This window comes from Emydura macquarii, unplaced genomic scaffold (assembly GCF_026122565.2).
Source record: "Emydura macquarii macquarii isolate MOO-44397 ecotype Brisbane River unplaced genomic scaffold, CSIRO-AGI_Emac_v2 contig_587, whole genome shotgun sequence".
Lineage (NCBI taxonomy): Eukaryota > Metazoa > Chordata > Testudines > Chelidae > Emydura > Emydura macquarii.
In genome coordinates, this window is record NW_027130724.1 from 10821117 (window position 1) to 10841495 (window position 20379).

At 41.4% G+C, this 20379-nt stretch overlaps 1 protein-coding gene across 11 annotated transcripts in view; it reads left to right on the top strand.

Moving 5' to 3' along the window:
• The window catches only part of PLEKHA7 (pleckstrin homology domain containing A7), a 291612-nt gene that overhangs the window by 179463 nt on the left and 91770 nt on the right, over positions 1 to 20379 (top strand). For all 11 annotated transcript variants that reach the window (XM_067540688.1, XM_067540693.1, XM_067540691.1 and 8 more), the window contains one exon: positions 8714 to 8825. In XM_067540688.1, the coding sequence (XP_067396789.1) occupies positions 8714 to 8825 (112 nt within the window). The remainder of the gene's footprint in view (positions 1 to 8713; positions 8826 to 20379) is intronic.

Consider the following 20379-nt stretch of genomic DNA (forward strand, 5'->3'; position numbering starts at 1 on the left):
GCAGTAAGAAAAGGAACTGGAGAGAAGCACATGGGAATATATGGCACTTGTGTGGGTCAACGGATACTGCTTGGAAGAATTTCTGGAGTTGCACGCATGGGTACCCCACATGTGGAATACAGATAGGGACCACACAAGCTGAAGAACCTCCAGTTACAGTAAGTAACCTCCATTTACAGGGCAAGTGGTGCCACAACCTCTCACTGGCCTGGATTGCCTCCCCTGACCTGAAAATCATCACATAGACTAAGATTTGAAGGATATTAAAAGTTGAGAGAAATAGTTTGTACTTGAGGTAGTGAAGAAGGGGGAGTCAATGGAGAGATACAAAGAGAGAGGTGACATGGTTGTGGAGACTAGCCAAGGATAATGATCTTTTGCAGCAGTATTTTGAATGGGAATGGGTATTTTGATTGGTTTAAGATACTTTACAAAATGCATTTAAGTCCTTTGATTAGTTTAAACTGCAAAATACATAATTTGTGGAAGGCACTCCACAAATGAGTGAGATGAGGGTAAGAGATACTATCTGTATTTTATACTGCTACCTATCATAGAATCTGAGTGCCTTCCACATAAAATTGATAGCAACAGTGAGGTCCCCAGTGGACTTCATGTAGTCTCTAGTACATCTCCATTCCTGGGATAGTAACTCTGCTTCGGTTAAGAGTGTTCTTCTTTAGGAGTGTTTTCGGTGGGAGGTTGGTTTGGGTTTTTCATTAGAAGGGTTGTTCATGTGTGTGGAAAGGCCTTTTAGAAGAGGAAGGTTTTCAGTGCTTCCTAAATATGATCAGATTTTGTATTCATCTAGTCTCCTCTAGAAGCTCGTACCATAGCTGGATCTCCTTGAACAAGAATGCTTTTTACCTGTGTCTCATGTTCTTTATCTTGTGCATTGTGATGTGCATTGTCCCAGATAAATGCAGTTGTCGCAGTAGTTCATAGATTGAAATTTGGTCTTCAGTGTAACTGGTGCTTGATCCATTAATTGCTTGAAGATTAGGACCAAATCCTTAAACTGGCATTAGAAGATGACTTGGAGCTAGTGGAGGGACTTGTTCATGGATCTGATAACCTCACGGTGGCCTTAACCAAAGAGAAGGCACATTCAGCTGCAAATACATTAATGCATCCTGCAGATGACAAATGCATAGATTATTGTGGCCAGGTCCTTGTCTGGGAGGAAGGAACAAAGTATCTGAGCAATCCGGAAGTGAAAGAAAGTATTTTTGGAAACTAATGCAACCTGGTCATCCAATCTTAAATAGGAGTCAAATAGGTCCATGGAGCTTTGCACCACATGACGAATGGGAGTTGTATGTCTTGAGACAATGTTTTAGCTAGTTTTTTAAAGCATTTCCCCTTTGTCCAGCATTGCTTTTGTCTTGCTTGGGTTCAGTTTGAACTAGCTGCTGTTCATCCAAAAAGCTGATTTCTTGTAGCACTCTCACTGCCTCAAGCTTTTTTTTGAAAACTACATAGGCATAAGGATATAAATACAAACAGGTGCACAATACCTGCTTAGACTCATACTAAAATTACCTGTTCATCCTTTGACACATGGCTATGCCTACCATTTCTTCCATTTCAGATATGCTGCTTGATATGAAGTCTGGAGTGTTCTGAATCAGAGTTCCACAGATCACCCTTTGGTGTGTCCCAGAACTCCAGAGAGAGCACACAATTAGAGGTTTTGGTGGGCAGGACATATATACAACTAATATCTCGAGATACTGTAGGAATGCTGTGCCAGACCCTCAGTAAATATCCAACATGAAATGTGCAGGAGCTCCCTCTCTGATTTCTCATGACTGTACCTTCTGCAGTCCATGGGTAAATGAGTGACACTCAGAATCATTTGGGGTTTTGTTCTGGTGTTATGAATTTGAAACCACAGGAACACCTCTGTATGAGGTTCTGGAGGACTGCTCACCTGCCAGAGTCCATGTTGTAGTTGGGGTGATCTCTGGTACACTTATTAGCATGCATGTAGATTCTTTTATTGTTTTTAGTAACTTTTCTCTTCAATGCTTTTATCTTAAGAATAAAATATGCTTGCTTAGAAAGAGCTGTATGGTAATTTATACCTGTGACAATTACTCTGTGTACTCTGAAGTGAAGGCAAAAGAATTTAGGCTTTTTTCTTGGGATTTCACAGTACATTCAGGGAACTGTGCAGCCTGGAAGCGACCTGGTCAGAAATGAGAAAGATGTCTCCATCTAAGATAGCTAATGACTGGGGAGCTGGAGCCTAGAGTGGGTGCCTTTGCTGGCCCATAAAGGGGGAGCCCTTGTTGGATGATAGAGGGGGCGTGCAGGTACAATCGCCCTGAACTGATATATAATGCCTAATCTAAAGATACTATTACAGTGGGAAAGAGGGCCAGTTAGTTTTGATTTCTAAATAAGTTAGAGAGAGAAAGAGTGTGTATGTGGGTATGCATGCACGCACTCATGCAGGCACAGCTGGCCAACCGGATGTATTCCTTGGCTTTTCCAGTCTTTAAAGCTCCCTGATGTGGGTTAAACTTTGGATTTTTTTTAAAAGCCCCAAACTGTCTTCAAAAAGAAAAGAGATTAATTTCTTCAAGGCCCAACCAGTTTTCTCAGAGATGCCCACTGTCTTGTAAATTCCATAATTTATTTTTTTAGTGGCCATATTGATGTTCTTAAATCTCATGCTTTAAATTATTTTGGCTGAATGTGTGATGAAATGCTGGAGACCTTAACATCTTTAAAGAAAATAGGCAGGAATCTCTTCCTACATACAAGGACTAGCAAACAAGAGTGAGGAGTGTGGAGAAGGATGTGTGCAAATTAAACCTTAAAAAAAAAAAGATTCAGAAGTTCAGAAAGGTCAACTGATGTCTGCAGTGTCCACCTGTAAAAAGTACCGTAGAGAGAGGAGAATAGGGAATCTAATGAAAAGCAGAAAGTAAAGGATAGTTGGTTTGCAGGAGGGTAAGGCAAAATTTGTGTATATAAAACATCTCAGTGAACTCCCTGCTAAAACTGGAAATTAAAGCTGACCAAATACTAAAAAAAAGGTATTGGTTCCCATGAGGTAAAGGCAAGCAGAACAGAACAGGGAGATCAAGCTGTCAGGCAAACAAAATAGGCAGAGGTTGTAAAGGCTGCATGGATCTTATAAGAGATTATTTTAAGGGATCTAAAATCCTCTTCTTCCCAAACATGACCCTAGTTACAAAGGCTAGAAAGAAGGAGTTTGATGCCAGGTAAGCAGACATTTGAAGCAGAGGGAATCAGTGTTGCACTGTTATTTCCTTCAACCTTAATTTAAACTACATGTTCAAAAATGAAGTGTGTGTCTTTTTGGACTTCAAATCAACTGAGAAACTGTTGGACAGGTAATCATTCAGGATGGAATAACTGGCGTAATTTAGGAGGATCTGGTGATGGCTGACCTCTTGTCTTGAACAAACACCTTGTGGCAGATGCTCTGATTGCAAAATGTTTTTCTCTGATTGTTTGCTGTTTTCTGTGAGTGGTGATGCTCAAAATGTTACTGTTCCCTGTTGCACGTAGTATTTGACTGAATATCTCTGGCAGCTACAGCAATGTTTAGGGTGACTAATTTACCAAAGTATGTATGTAAGTTTTAATGCATACGTTTTAAGATTAGAGAGGGTGAAATTCATAGCTTATTATTAACCTCTTTGCATTGTTAATTATTTTCGCTGTCAGTGTGGGTGTCTTTAGAAAGCAACTAGACACCTGTGGCAGGCCAGTGCCAGCCAACTTGGGCTCAGGCTATGGGGCTGTTTCATTGCTGTATAGATTTCCAGGCTCAGATTGGAGCCTGGGCTCTAGGACCCTGCAAGATGGGGGGAGGATCCCAGACCTCAAGTATTGCTGGAGCCCAAAAGTCTATACAACAAGAAGGAAACAGCTCTGCAGCCACAGCTCCTCTTTTCCCCCCATCCAGAGTCTAGTTGCTGTAGACATATCCTTAATTGCCATTTGTCTAACAAATTGCCTTTGTTATAGTTTAGCAAGCTGCACTGTATTTTAATGTTTCAGACAATACCACATGGCTGTTTAAATCCTTGGAACAATAATGGTCTTGTGCTTAAAGTACAGCTCTGAGAGCCAGAGCTAGGAACCAGAGCTGGCAGAAAAAGGGGAATCCCTCCTTGAAAATGTTCATGTTTTTGGGAAAAGTGTTGCCCTGTAGTGGGACGAATGTCAAAAACGTGAAATTTTTCACAGAAAGGGCTTTGAAAAAGGAGGGGGAGAAGAGAAGGAAGCAGTTTTTTTCAGCTTCCTAGCTGCCCACAAGGAAGGCTCTTGTCAGTTTAACTTGTGAAACTGTCAATAGTCTTCCAGCCTGGCTGACAGAAAGGCAGAGAGCTCTGACCCCTCTGCCTCAGGTTCCTCATCTTGAAATAGAATTCTTATCTACTCAGTGGAGGCATTGATGCTGTGAGGCTAAATTAATTAATGCTTGTACACTGTATTGAAATCCTCTTTTGATCGAAGGGCTATGTAAGTGTAAAGTATATTATAAATATTGTTGCCACTACTACCACCACTTATTATCTATCTCCCCTGATATGCCTTTTCCAATACCAATATGCCAAATATAGACGCACAGAAAGTTAGCTTTTTGTTTAAAATATTTGTCACCAATGTATAACTAAATAAATGCAGAAGATTGTATGTTTTGGTAGTTTTGTAAAGAGTTGAAATCTGCTGATTGAGAGTATACCACATGGGGTCTGTAACTATATTTTTTTTAAAAAGAAAAAGATATTTTTACAGTGTATTTCATTTAACTTTGCTATGTTAACAAGTAAGTTCTGTCTTGATAAGAAAATTGACTTATGTATCAGTACAATTAATTTTTTACTGTTATCATCCCTCTTGTCCTAGTCTTATTAATCCCTCCAAGCCAAACAATAATTCGTTGTCACTTCCTGTTTGATACCACCTCTTTCCAATTGAACAATCTACTTTATCCTGTGGCATAAACAGCGGAGATGGTGTCAGGCCTAAGTTCAGATTCTTCATTGTGATTTTGAACTTTAATGAGCGTTCAGACCTAGCAAAAAGTTTAAATGATACTGACATATCAATCTCTTCTTTCCCCACTCACTTGTATCTGTAAAACTAATATACTACAGGACATAAAGTGGATTTTGAAAGCTTACATTATAGTAGCTAATCAATACTAGAATATTTTAGACATACTTTGGAACTCTTACTAATATAATATGTACTCTGTTTTTATATTAAGTGCCTCACAAATAATGTAAATATGTAAAAAGCTCAAAACCCCAGAAACTCAAATGAGGAAAATAGATGTATAACTTGGACACAATGAGTTTAAAACAAATCTGTAAGCTCATAAGAGTAGCTAATAAAATTACCCTGTTTTTATTTGAAGATATAGCAAAAAGATCCTAATTTTATTTTTGAAATATTACACATGACAATTTAAAACTGAAAACACTTTGTTTGGAAGACTTGTTGAAATCTGTTCAGAATACCACCAGTATTCTGAAATTTTCCAACCTACAAAACTGTAAGGGCTCCATTTATCAGAAATATTAAGATTGTCCCTCTGTGTTTTTTCAGGCTACTTTACAAGAGAGAATTATAATATCAATGTTATGTTTTGTTCTACAAGAAGATTTAGGGCTACTGAGAAAGACAAAGGAATGTAGAAATTTGTAATGCTTCTCTTCATTTAAGAGAAACCATTGACTAAGCTTAAAATTTTCTCAACTGCCTAAGTCACTTTTGAAAATGGGGACTGAGGTTTGACTCTCTATGTTCCACTTTCTTCTCTCTGCGTTCCTTTACCTATTTAGACTGTAAACTCTTCAGAGCAGGTGCTGTCTTTTGTTATGTATTTGTACAGTACCCTTTGCACTGAGGCTCTGATCTTGCTTTGGGTCTCTAGGTTCTACCATAATACAAAAAGTAATAATTATTTTTCTTTGTTGTAAAATTATTACATTATATGACCCTGGCTACTGTTTATTTTATGGTGTTACTCTATCTAAGGTCTACATAGATCTTAAAGGTGTAACCTTAATGCATACATTAATATGAATATTTCCCTGGTCACACTAGCCTGATGAGATGTTCTACATTATCTGTGGATGCTCACCCTCATGCTCATACTTTCATCAGGATAAATGCTTGCTATCAAAGTTGGTATTTTGGCTAGATCACAGGTACCAAGTTAAAATGAATATAAATGGGAAAGCCTGCATAATGTTGCATTTATAGCCGATTAGTGGCAGTAAAGTACAACCACAGCTCAATTAAATGTATGACACAGCAAGCTGGGTATTTTCCTGAAAAAGAAATGTACCCAGCAAAAGGTGTATTGTGAATGCTGCTTGAATAAAAGTGTGTGTGAAGATTTTTTTCATGACACAAGCAAAGGCAAAAAAGAGACACTGCACATATTTGTGCATGTGAAATATCTTCCTTCCTTCCTTTTTTTTTTTTGTTAACTGAAGGCAAAGCTCTGAAAACAGATCAATTGGCTTCTATACACAGAGTAAACCACTGGCCCAAATCTAATAGAAGTAGCTGAGTGTGCTCATCTTGCTTGGGATATGGCTAGTATGCAGAGTAAGAAGTGTGCAATTCTTATGAGTAATAACGGGCAATAGGTTTGATGATAAATATGTGCAAGGAGTTCCTCTTCTAGAGTATAGGCTCATTGTCCTTAAGGGACATGCCCATTTTATTCAGTGATACATTACAAATATTAGCCATCTTCTCTCTCTGGGCAATGTGGAGGATCTGACCCTGAATTTTATTAATCCAAATTAGATGATTCTGTGTGGGTACAGGGCTCTGCCCTTGTGAAACAACTTGCAGCATTAGGGTCTATGAAAGCTTAGCACTTAGACTTTTAGCTTCTTAATAAAATACTGTGTGCATGACAATCAAGTCTGAAGTAATGTTTTGCCAAGAAAATGCAATTTTAATATGCACCCTTTGAGAATAACTTTTAATTTTCCCAGACTAAAATAATATATCAAATATTTCATTGATATTTTTTCCTTCAACTTATCTGTTGTTCTCTGCATACTTTCTTTGAGTTCTTTCTCTCCAGTTGAATAAAATTAGCTATTCCCCTCCTGCTCCAGCTGCTCCAGCTTGAGCATATGCCATAGTAAATTGAAAAGAATTATACTTGTTGAGTCATGGGATTTCTTGTTGATGACTACTGATGCATTTTAGTGAACAAGAAGTTATTTTCTCTTTTTAGATTGTCTTTCTGTGTGTTGGTGTAACACCTTTCCTCGTCCTCAAGTCAAGTATACCTTTAGACTAATCTCCAGATAGCCTAATTTATAGGACTAATATATACTGTAACTGTATGTGGCATAGGTATTTACTGAGCTTGACAGCATTATGAGAGCAAAATATTCCTCAGCATAAAATATTAGAGAACAATGTAAGAAAAATAATTTTTAGCTTTGACATAACACTTTTCACCAGCAGAGCAAGGTTTCTAATTTGTTAGAAAAATCCCAGATGTCATTCATGATGTTCATTATTTTATGCCTCTTCTAAAGTATTGCTAGATATTGAAGGACTAGATGATCTTGTTCTGGGATTTTCTAGTCTAGCACAGCAGAGATGACTGATGCTTGACCACTTGCACCAGTAATTCTGTCTTCAGAAAATGAAAATAGAATTCCTTGGTTCCATGTTTCCTTTTAAACCAATGGTTCCCAACCTTTTTGGCTTGAGGGCCACAGATACCATTTTTACAACCCTGAAGGGCCACCAGACTCTGCCGACAGCCTCCTCCCCCCACCTCACTGTAGCCAGACGGAAGGAGTTCAGTGAGGACTTCTTCCCTGATCTCCTGTCCCCCTGGCTGCAGCAGGGAAACCACGTGTCCTGTAGCCCCATGTGCTCCACCTGGGTCCCTAGAAAGTGGCTCTCTTCTGCAGCCAGGGGGACAGGAGATCAGTGCTCCCCTCCCTCTGGCTCCAGCAAGGACCCCAGCACCCAGGGACCCAGGCGGAGCGCTTTGCCATGCTTCCTGCTACAGCCAGGGGGAGGGAAGTGTTGATCTCCCATCCCCTTAGCTGCGGCAAGGAGCCTGCACCAATGTTGTAGCCCCATGGCAACATGCTCCACTTGGGTCTTTAGGCAGTGGCTCCCTTCTGCAGCCAGCGGGAGGAGAGTGGAGGGCCACTTTGAAAGATCCCGCTGTTTTAAACCATGATGATTCCATGTTTTCCAATCTTGACCTGACTGAATTTTCCTCTTTACTGTGTTTGTCTTTTTTACCCTTGACTGAATAAGTTTCTTACATACTTGCTTTGCCTGGAAGTGTATATGTAACATATTTGTGGTTAATAGTTAGCTAATGATTATCTACATATATTTCAGCTCCCTTTTACAGACATTAAAAAAAGTTAGAATGAGTGGAATAGTGTATCATGTTACTGTTACTTTTTGTTACCAATAAAGAATTATGAACCACTAAGTACCATTGGCAGTATCTTTTTAGAAAAGACACCAGAATAACAGGAATGTTTCAGTTGAAAAGTGAGCTGCGTTGGCAGAAACATGAAAAGTTTTTTACTAGTGCTTCACTACTCTACCATTTGCTCAGAAATAAAAAATTATTCTTTAAGTATATATAAAAAGGCAAAAGTTGATTGTTTTAAAGAATGTGTTTTTAAAATACCTTTTCTTTCTTTTCTAGGCAGAATTCACACATGTCCAAGCAACAAGTAAACCAAAGACCTTCAAGCATGGTCAGTGAAACATCCACTGCAGTAACTACATCCACTGTAGATACAAAACCTGCTTCCAAGGTAAGATAAAGAGAGTATCATTTGATCTGGTGGTGAAACCTTGGATTCCTTTGACGTCATGGGAATTTTGTTATTGAATTCAGTGAAGCCACGATTTCACCTTGGAAGTCTAATTTCAAGGGAATTATGATATTAAAATGTCTTCCACCAGTGCAAAACTGGGAAAAAACAAGGATAACTGAACAAGCTTTGGACAGTTCAGAAGCTCCCAAGTAGGTGACAATTTTAGGTGAGAATTTGAAAATTATTGATTAGATGAAATGCAAAGTTTGAGAGGTTCCTAAAGAATTGAATTATGTGTAAGTAATACTGGTATTCCCACAGGTCATATGGTTGTCCAAAGCACTTCAAAATCACCTGCAAAATAGTAGAAATTATAACTTGGACATCCACTTAATTTACCTTTAAATCCCCATCCTTTCCTCTTCCTTTATTTTAGGCACTTCTCCACTTTAGCCTCATGGAGTCATTAGTGCTTCCACCACTACTACACTCAGAACATTCAGTTGATAAAAATAATTGAAAAATTCAACAAGCAGAACTGGTACAGAATATGGCAAAACTGATCATCTTTCTGATGGCACAAAATATACCTGTGCTTTACTTTAGTAAACCCAAACTTACTTTAGTTGCATCTCTGAAAGTACAGTAAATTAAAAAATAGAAGATGGGGGGAAAATTGACCATAAGTAAGCAAAAATAATAGAAGAGTTAGCTAAGAAATATGAATGAAGCCTTCATTTGTCTGTGGCCTTTTTACTTCATAAACTTTCCTCATTGGGATTGCATAAAATCTGTTACGTATCTAAGTCAATGATACTCAGATCTAAGTGGTTCAGGAGCCAGATTAGTAATCAGCATTACCCAAAAGAGCCACAGTATTATGCGATCATTGTTTCACTTACATATATTCTCAAAGCAAAATGACTGACCAAGTATTATGATTTTACTTATTATAATTGGTTAATAACATAGTAAAAGCATGCTGGTTGATTAATAACTTAGATTAGTTAATTAAATCATATGGTGTTTTAATATATGCTGCAAAGAGCTTCAGGAGACTCATTAAAGAGCCACTTGAGGCTCATGAGCCTCACTAATTTTAGTCAAAGACGAAAAGTTTTAACCAAATTGATTGTAAAGAATACTTTTGATCAGTTACTGAGTTAACCTCTTTATTGATGTGGCATCAGCTGAAAACTTGCGTTCTGTTGTATTGCTTTTTTTGGCTGAATACGGATGAGAAGTAAGTCATTAATGAAAAACTCAAAAACACTTTTTAGATCCAGAGTATAATAATGCAATTACTGGTTACTAGACCAATGCACGAGTTGTCATGTGTCAGTCATTAATATTACATTTAAAGCCAAATGTATTAACAGTAAAAGTATATTAATAGATGAATTTATCACCTTAAAATGATGAGGTACATGGTAAATTCTTTCAGTCACAGTTGCTTGTTCTGGCAGTTCAGTCTGATAGGGTACTTACATGTTTGTTTATTTTATTCACTCTTATTACAATTTTTTCTTATATGCCAGTCTTGATTTTTTTAAATTTTGGTTCTGGTACAGACAATTAGCGACACTGCCAAAATTGACAGACTTAACAATTTACCTAATGTAAGTACAGTAGAACCTCAGAGTTATGAACTGACCAGTTAGCCACACATCTCATGGATGTATGTAATCAGGCAGCAATAGAGACCCAAATAAAAAAAATTAAAAAAAAAGCAAATACAGTACAGTACTCTGCTAAACATAAACTGCTAAAAAAAAAAAAAAGGAAAGCAACTTTTTTTCTTCTGCATAGTAAAGTTTGAAAGCTGTATTAAGTCAATGCTCAGTTATAAACTTTTGAAACCATAATATTTCATTCAGAGTTACGAACATTTCAGAGTTATGAACGACCTCCATTCCTGAGGTGTTCATAACTCTGAGGTTGTACTGTAACTTTGGGGTGTAAAACTATAAGGCGGGAAGAAGGTTTTTCTCATCTTCTTCTCTAATTTGCCAGTAGCTGGCATCCAACATTGCCTTACAACACCCTGCAACAGTCCTTCCCTCTGCCCATGAGGAACTCTACTATAATTCTGTCTGCATCCTAGCAACAGAGAGAGCCTGTGCATTCTTGGCAACCTGCTAGGTGCAGCATTTCCCCCTGATGCAACAGCAAGGGCTCTGGTACAGAGATGGGCAAACTGGTTTGGGGAAGCAGGGGAAATCTCTTCTGCTTCTTGTGTTGCTCCAATGAGTTTTACCTCCTTTACCTCTAAGTCCTTAAAAAGCCTTTTACCACACCTTTGCTTCACCCCCCAAAGATCCTTACTTATCATCAGGATGATCTCCCTTGTGGAACCTGTTGCGTCCACTAATCTATGTGTCTTTGGGAGGAGTGGGGACAACATGACATCCAGGATCTTGACTGAAGCTCAGATCCACTCTTATTCAGAGACACTAGACTTAATTATTCCATGCATCCCTGGCAATTCAATTATTCCTGCTCCTCCTCAGACTCAGAAGTTGACATTTTTGGCCGAACTCCCAAACAAGCCAAGATTGTCTTCCCCCTTCCCAAGGATAACTTGAACAGTATTAACCAGCAGTGAGAATCTCTGGACAAACATTAGGGCATTTCAAATTCATGTGACGATAAGACACTAAGTATCATATTTTACTTTCAGAAGAACATAAGAATAGCCATACTAGTTCAGACCAATTGTCCATCCTTGCCCAGCTAGTTCCCTGCCTTTCGACAGAGGCCAGTGCCAGGTGCTTCAGAGGGAATAAACAGAACAGAGCAATTATTGAGTGATCCATCCTCTGTGATCCAGCCCTAGCTTCTGGCAATCAGAAGTTTAGGGACACCTAGAGGATGAATTGATGGACCTATCCTCAATGAACTTAGCTAATTCTTTTTTGAACACTGTTATATTTTTGGCCTTCAGTACATCCTCTGGCATGAACTTCTTAGGTTGACTATGTGCTGTGTGAAGAAGTACTTCCTTATGTTTGTAAGGAACCTACAGCATAACCCTGTCAAACATAACCTACTGCCTACTAATTTCATTGGGTGACCCCTGGTTCATGTGTTTTGTGAAGGGGTAAATAACAGTTCTTAATTCACTTTCTCCACATCATTCATGATTTTATAGACCTCTATTATAATCCCTCCTTAGTGGTCTCTTTTCTATGCTGAAGTCCCTGTCTTTTTAATCTGTCTTCATATTGAAGCTATACCCATAATTGTTTTTGTTGCCCTTCTCTGTACTTTTTCCAGTTCTAATACATCTCTTATAACGTTACCAGAACTGCACACAGTGTTTAAGGTGCGAGGTGTATCATGGATTTATATAGTGGTGGTATGATATTTTCTTTCTTATTATTTATCCCTTTCCTAATGATTCTAACATTGTTAGCTTTTTTGACTGCCACTGCACATTGAGCAGATGTTTTCAGAAAACTGTCTATAATGACTCTAAGATCCCTGAGTGGTAACAGCTAATTTAGACCCCACCATTTTGCATGTACAGTTGGGATTGTGTTTTTTAATGTGCATTACTTTGCATTTATCAACACTGAATTTCGTCTGCCATTTTGTTGCCCAGTCATCCAGTTTTGTGAGATCCCTTTAACTCTTCCCAGTCAGCTTTGGACTTACAGAATTATTGAAGATAGTTGTCCGCAAATTTTGGCACATCACCTCAATATGATGAGCAGCAATAGCTCCAGTACAGATCCTTAGGGAACCCTGCTATTTACCTCTCTCCACTTTGAAAACTGTTTATTCCTACCTTATTTTAATCAGCTCTTTTTCGAATGCTGGTCCCTATATTGATTCTGTATATGGGTGTGCATGCGCCGGAGCCAGAACTGTTTGAAATAGTATGCGTCAACCCGTGTGTGCACTGAGCGTCATCCACGTGGTGCGTCCGAGATCTTATGGGAGTGCACGGTCGACACCCCCTCAGTTCTCTCTCACTGTTGCATGGCCAGAGTCAGAGCATTCCTCTTCACTTTTCCAGCTGCATAGCAAAAAAATCAAAAACACCCCACTTTAATAGTCTGATAGTTTTAAATAGTTGTTAATAGTTATAGTAGCTGTAGGAATTAGTCAGTTAGTACTGAATCAGCGTTGTTTTCCCGGGTGCTTCCTACCCGTTCCAGGGCATTATGCACAGACAAGTTGGATTTAAGAACTGCGTTACATGCCTGGGATCATTTTGGGTAAGCGATGACCATCAACACTGCCTCTCCTGTCTCGGGGAGACTCACATTTTAGCCTGATGCTCTATCTGCTGCTCCTTCCCAACTTGGACTTATGAAGCAAAAGAACATAGGCTACAAAAACATTTCATGGAGCAGGCTATGTGTCCGCATGTGCACCAGGTGGTGGCATGGGCACAAGAGTGGATCTCCAAGAGTGACCAAATCTAAGAGCAGCGCTCCTTCCCCGAGTCAGGACGAGCCGCGTAGGAAGTGCATACTGCCCACTGGCACAGAAAAAATCCAAGGTGCAACACAAGACCAAGCACCAAGACAAACAGGTGCCAACCACTACCTCAGCCGCAGGAGCATCTCTGGAACTCCTGACACCATCCACTCCGCCGGGTCCATCCAATGTATCATTCCTAGTACCACGCACGCCAGGTTATCACCCCTGACACAGACAGCAGAACTATTTTTGCCCCTTAAGGGCCTTCTGTGACAGCATGGATCATCTGTCACTGTGCAGCCACCATTCCCGACCAACAAACTGCTGCTCCTTTACCACCCTCCTCTGAATCAACCTGGAGGACCATCTGCACTGCCAGTTCCACCTGCTCCGACAGCACCGCCCTTTTCAGAACAATCGGAGTTGGACTGGTCTTTGGACCTGGACCAAGCATTCTCACCGGTGCAATTATATAGTTCACTGATGTATGCACTAACACAGGAACAATGGATGAGATGCCCACAGGGCCCCCTATCACAAAGGACCTTATTGGTGCAGCTGCGACCCCACTATGACCGGAGAGCACTGCCTCCCTCTTCCCAATATAGGCCTCCGTTGGTGTATACTGCCCCCTCATTTATTTTATAACACCATAAAGCACCAGCACAGCACCAGTACTACTGGAACTATCAAAGCAGCTGTTCCCAACCGGTGCATTTCCTGATGAAGCTGTCACCCTTCTGTCACTCTCCCTACCAGATGATCATGGTCAATATCAGGATCTCCTGCGACAGATGGCAACAGCTCTCAATCTTCAGGCAGAGAACGTCACGGACCCCCCAGGATGAATTCCTGGACATCCTGCAACCACCAGGCCCTTCATAAATTGTGTTACCAATTCACAACACAATCCTCCAACTAGCTCAAGCAATCTGGCATGCACCAGGATGGTGCACCCAAGCAGGCAGAGTTACTTTGTCTGGCTAAAGATACAGATTTCCTCTTCCTGCCCCCACTATCTAATTCCTTAGTGGTTCAAGCGGCTATTCACTGAGCGAGGCAGCAACACCCCCGGATTGAATGGCTAAGAAACTCAACCTGATCAGGCGGAAGGTCTACTCTTCAGCATACGTACACTTCTGCATTGCCAGCTACCAGGCCATACTGGCGAAGTATGACTTTAAATCATACTCTCTTAGCAGAATTCCAATCCCCTTTGCTGGAGGACAAACAATCAGAGTTCAAAGCCCTCATAGAAGAGGGCCAGTTAGTGGCTAAGGTTTCTCTCCAAGCAGCTGTAAACGCTGCAGATACAGCAGCATGCTACCTTGTCTCAGGAGTGGTGCTTCAGAGGGACTTTTGGCTCCAGACATCCAGATTCCCCAAGGAAGTCCAAATGACCTTTGGAAGACCTGCCATTTGATAACAAATTATTCAGTGACAAGACCGATGAGAGTTTTCATTCGCTGAAGGGCTCTAGAGTCACACTCCGGGCATTGGGTCTATATGCCTCAGCCCCTGCCTGCTATCAGAACCCGGCGGGCCTTCTGGCCCCAAAACCCCACCCAACCCACCTACCAGCCATATACCCTACATCAACAGGAACAACCCCATTGCCGTCAATGCTCCCAAAGACCCAGATTCTCTGCCACCTCCACCTTCTATCAATGCCCCTCATGACAACCCTTTTGACTCTTCATCAGAGAACCAAGAACCTTACCCCCCACTTTCTCTGACCTCCCTGATTGTATTCGGAGGCTGTCTTGCTCTGTTTGCCCACAATTGGAGCAAACCTACCATCAATCAATGGGTGTTGGACACCATACACCGGGGTTATCTTATAGAGTTCCATGCCTTCCCTCCTCGCCACTCACCACTGAGCACAGATCTACGGATCCATTCCAACTGGACCTTCTACAGAAGGAAACAAGCACACTCCTCAAAAAAGGGGCCGTAGAAAGGGGTCCCTTGAAATGGAGGCCATGGTTTCTACTGCCCCTATTTCATTATACCAAAAAAAGGAAGGGACCACTGCCTATTCTGGAGCTAAGGGCTTTGAGCAAGTATATCTGTACATTCTGTTTCCACATGGTCACTGTTCCTCAAATCATCCTCTTCCTTTCCCTTGGGGTCTGATTCGTGGCTCATGATTGAAAAATGCATATTTTCATGTGGGCATACACCCTGCCTGTCGCAAATTCCTTTGATTTACGGTGGGACAGTATCATTACCAATTCCGGGTCCTTCCTTTTGGCATAGTCACTGCACCCTGTGTTCACAAAAGTCTTCGCAGTCGTTGCGGCCTACATGCAATGCCTGGGACATTTGCTATTTCCATATCTATACAATTGGCTCCTGGTGGCATCACCCCATGAAAACCTCTCATCACCATCCAAACACTACAGGAACTTCTCAACAGTCTGGGCATCTGCATCAATGAGGAGAAAAGTCCACCCTCATACTTACCAAAGAGCTTATATTCATAGGGGCTTGTCTGAACTCTCATGCGGCATGGGCCATCCTGCAAATGGACCAATTTGCCACTATCGGTGCTCTCATTACACACCTACAACATTGTCCCTGCACAAATGTCTGCTACTGCCTGTCACTTCTGAGACACAGGGTGGCATGTACTTCTGTTATCCCACATGCCCGTCTCCATATGAGATGCCTACAAACGTGGCTATACCTGGTACATGACCCACAGAAGGACCACCTAAACAGACAAAACCACCGTTCCAATGGATGCTTCATTTGTGTGCTGGGGTGCTCACATTCGTGGCCACACAGCCCAGGGCCGATTGGACCTCCCGCCCCCAGAAAAGCAAGGATGCACACCAACATCCTGGAACTCCGAGTGGTCCAGCACACCTGTCAAGCACTTATTCCCCTCCTCCACTCCAGACATGTACAACTTCTCTCAGACAACACGACAGCAGTCATATATAAAAAACAAACAAGGCAGAGTGAGGTCGCCAACTCTGTGCAGGGATGCAATCCACCTATGGAACTGGTTAATACGACACGATGTCACATTGCATGCAGTCCACATACCGGGTAAAGACAACACCTGGTGGACATGCTCAGCTGCTCCGTCCATTGCAATCATGAGTGGGAGATCCACGACCCCACTATTTGCTCCATCTTCCAGCAGTGGGTAATGCCAAGATGGGACTTATTCACTACAGCAACCAACCATAAGCTTCCCCTCTTCTGCTCCAGAGGTGCCCTTGGGCAGGACTCAGAAGGGGATGCTTTTCTTCTTCCATTGACACCAGGACTTAGTTATGCCTTCCCACCCATCCCACTCCTCCCACAAGTCTTCCGCAAAGTCAGATGGGATTGCAGAGTCCTCATTCTCATAGCCTCATTTTGGCCTCGCCAATATTGGTTCAAGATCTCCTTCACCTTTCAACCCACCCTCCAATATGCCTTCCCCTTCTTCCGGACCTCCTTACACAGCAACAGGGCCAAATCCATCACCCCAATCCACACCTTCTGCATCTCACAGCCTGGTATTTGGATGGGGCTCATGGATAGATAATGCATGGTCCACACTGGTACAGGATACACTCACCCACAACCAATGCCCCACTACCAGAGCTTGCTATCAAGCCAAATGGTGACGCTTTACAGAATAGACATCCAACAACCATCGCTCAGTAGAAACCGTATCAGTATCTTAGATTATCGGCTTCACCTTCACCGCTCAGGCCTTGCCCACTCCCCAAGTAGAGCGCTCATGGTGGCAATCAGTGCCTTCCTCCCACCTGTACACGACTTTTCTACCTTTAGCTACCCAGCTACTATCCGGTTCTTCTGTGGTCTCCTTAATACCTTCCCTAAAGTCAGGGACCCTACCCCCCTTGGGACCTCAACCTCATCCTTTCAAGCCTCACAAAACCACTCTTTAAGCTCTTGGCCATTTGCCCACTCACCTACCTCTCAGTGAAATTGATCTTCTTAGTAGCCATCACACCCACCTGCCGAGTCAGTGAACTGGCAGTCATGATGGTGGACCCATCCTTTATGGTATTCCACAATGACAAAGTCTCACTACAACTCTATCCCAAGTTTCTCCCAAAGGTGGCCTCTCCATTCCACCTCAACCAAGTTATCCATCTCTTGACTTTTTACCCTAAACCACATTCCTCCAACAGGGAGCACATACTACACTCCCTTGACATCCGTCGTGCGCTGGCTTTTTATCTCCAATGCATCTGCACCTTCTGATTCTCTCCTCAACTCTCTCTCACAATAGCTGAACACAGTCTAGGCTGCGTCCTCTCTTCCCAACGCCTCTCTAAATGGATTACCCACTGCGTCAGTGAATGCTACTCCCTTTCCAGAGTCAACCCACCACTTGGCATCATGGCCCACTCCACAAGGGCACAAGCCACCATGTCCATCCTCCTCACAGATGTCCTATGGCAAGACATCTGTAAAGCTGCAATGTGATCCTCTATCCACACATTCACTGCTCATTACGCCATACACAATTCAGCAGCAACTGATGCAGCAGTTGGCTGAGCAATCCTAAATGCCCTCACATCCACTTCTACGCTGATACTGCTCACTATTCTACCCACATGTGGAATCCATATAGGGACCAGCACTTGAAGAAGAAAGGGATTCCAATCTCATCCCCCATCCTTTCTGCTGTGGATTTATGACCTGTCGGTAAGAGGGAACTGAGGGAGTGCCGACCCACGCAGTCCCATAAGACCTCAGACATATCACATGGACGATGCTCAATGCACACGTGGGTTGAGGGAGACTACGTCAAACAGTTGTCACTCTGGCGCATGGCATGCATGCACAGCCATATGTGGAGTCTAGATAGGGACCACTCGTCTCGAAGAACCATCCATTACAGTAAGTAACCTCCCTTATTGATTCATGAGAAGGATCCTCTTATTCTATGACTGCCTACTTTGTTTCACAGCTTTTTGGTGAGGGAGCTTGTCAAAGACTTTCAGAAAGTTCAAGAACACTATATTCATGAGATCACTCTTATCCACATGTCCTCAAGGAATTCTAATAGATTGGTGAAGCTTGATTTCACTTTACAAAAGCCATGTTGGCTGTTCCCCAACAAATCATGTTCACTTAAGTGTCTGATGATTCTGTTCTTTATTACCATTTCAACTAATTTGCTGGGTGCTGAAGTTAGGCTTACTGGCCTGTAATTGCCAGGATTGTCTCTGGAGCCTTTTTAAAAAATTTAGCTATCCACCAATCATCTGGTACAGAGGCTGATGTAAGCGATAGGTTACATACCACAGTTAATAGTTCTGCAATTGCATATTTGAGTTCCTTCAGATCTCTTTGGTGAATAGTATCTGGTCTTGGTGACTTATTATTGTTTAATTTATCAATTTGTTCCAGAACCACTTCTATTGACACCTCAATCTGGGACAGTTTCTCAGATTTGTCCTGTATAAAGAATGTCTCAGATGTAGGAATCTTCCTCAGATCCTCTGCAGTGAAGACCAATGCAAAGAACTTATTTAGCTTCTTCTCAGCAACCTTGTCCCTCCCTCTTTTTTTTGTCAAACTCACTTGTTGGATCGTGTCTGTGTCAGAAATTTTGGGCTGGGGCTATCACTATGTGTTAGTGTAGTGCCTAGCACAATGGGGCATCAATCCCAGTCAGGAAGTATTGTAATATTTTTATTTTAGATTTAAGTGCTTCTTATAGTATACTAATATAGTAATCCCCATTATAGTACAGAGACACCCTCCCATCCAGATCTGTACTTTGACCAAATGTGAATAATTTCCTTAGTTATCAGAAACTCTCTTTCGCTGATGTTTTGATCTCTATTTCAACATTTTTTATCAAAGTGGCTGTTCTATATTTAAGATTAGTATGCTTCAAAACAGAAGACGTTTAGTGATCTTGTTTCTAAGTTGTTATTGCCATTATCTTAATTTAGCACTCAGATGCATGTATTGTTGATGTCTGTATTAAAACTTGTCAAATGTAGTACATATGTGTAAAACCCAGTAACATATCTTATTAGCTAAAAGAAATGGACGTTTTCTGATTTAATGTTGTCACAAATTGCTGAAATTATTTAGGGATTATATTGTATAATTGTATTTTTCTCTTTAATCTCCTATGCTAGTCAGATACTTGGATACAGTGCCTGCCTGCAGGTGGAGATAGTACATTGAGACATTTTAGTGATGTCATCTCCTGCATATAAGGGATCTGTTTTGTTCACAGACCACAATTGTTTGTTGGCAGCAAGTGGAACTTTAGTACCTTGTCAGTTGATGCGAGACGTTTTAGAGTAGGAGAAAATGTAGATCTTGGAGGCTCTGAGGATTTCTAGCCACATATTTGTATGCAAATGTAGCTACAGCATTACATAAGGTACTGAGAACATGTAGGAACAACATGGCTGACTTCTGCTAGGCCAGGAAATGCTCAAGGTGCCAAGTTGTAAATACAAAGGAGGACTCCTACAGCAGATTTCTCCCCTCAAGGAAGAGGGAGAAGATTGGGAGCTATAAAGAAAAGACAGGGTAAATCTAAGAAACTCTTTCCTCTGAGAGCCCTGCTAAGACTGCAAGGGGAGCCAGCGAACCCCCAGCTTCTTGAGACAACCACAAATGCAAAGTGATTTGGGATCCAGACAGAACAGGGCAGTTCCTCTCCCCAAAGGTTCATGATGCCTTTGTGGGCTGATAGTCTTTCCCTGCTTTTTTAGACATCCCTTTGGGTGGTCCCAGCACAAGCTCCTGTTTTTGTTAAGTCAGCAATCAAAGACTCCTTTAGATGGCCTATCTAATCTTTGCCTCTGTCGGTCTGGGTTTCTTCCTCAGCAGTGCTCCCTTTTCCATGTCTTTTGTTTCCAGAAACAAAATGCAAAACATATATCCTTATTGTTTTGCTTACTTGCAGATAAGGTAATTTGACAAAGAACAAAAGTGAAGTCCCCACGTACAAGCTCAGTGTGCATGTAGCTCACTCTGTGTCATGGTCCAAGCAATTCAGATAAGGCACACAAAGAACTCTGCTTTCTCAAGCACAGCAAAACATGTACAGTTTTTATGTTGGAAAAGTTTGACACCAACACAGTTATGATTCAGATAGAATTGGAACAGCAAT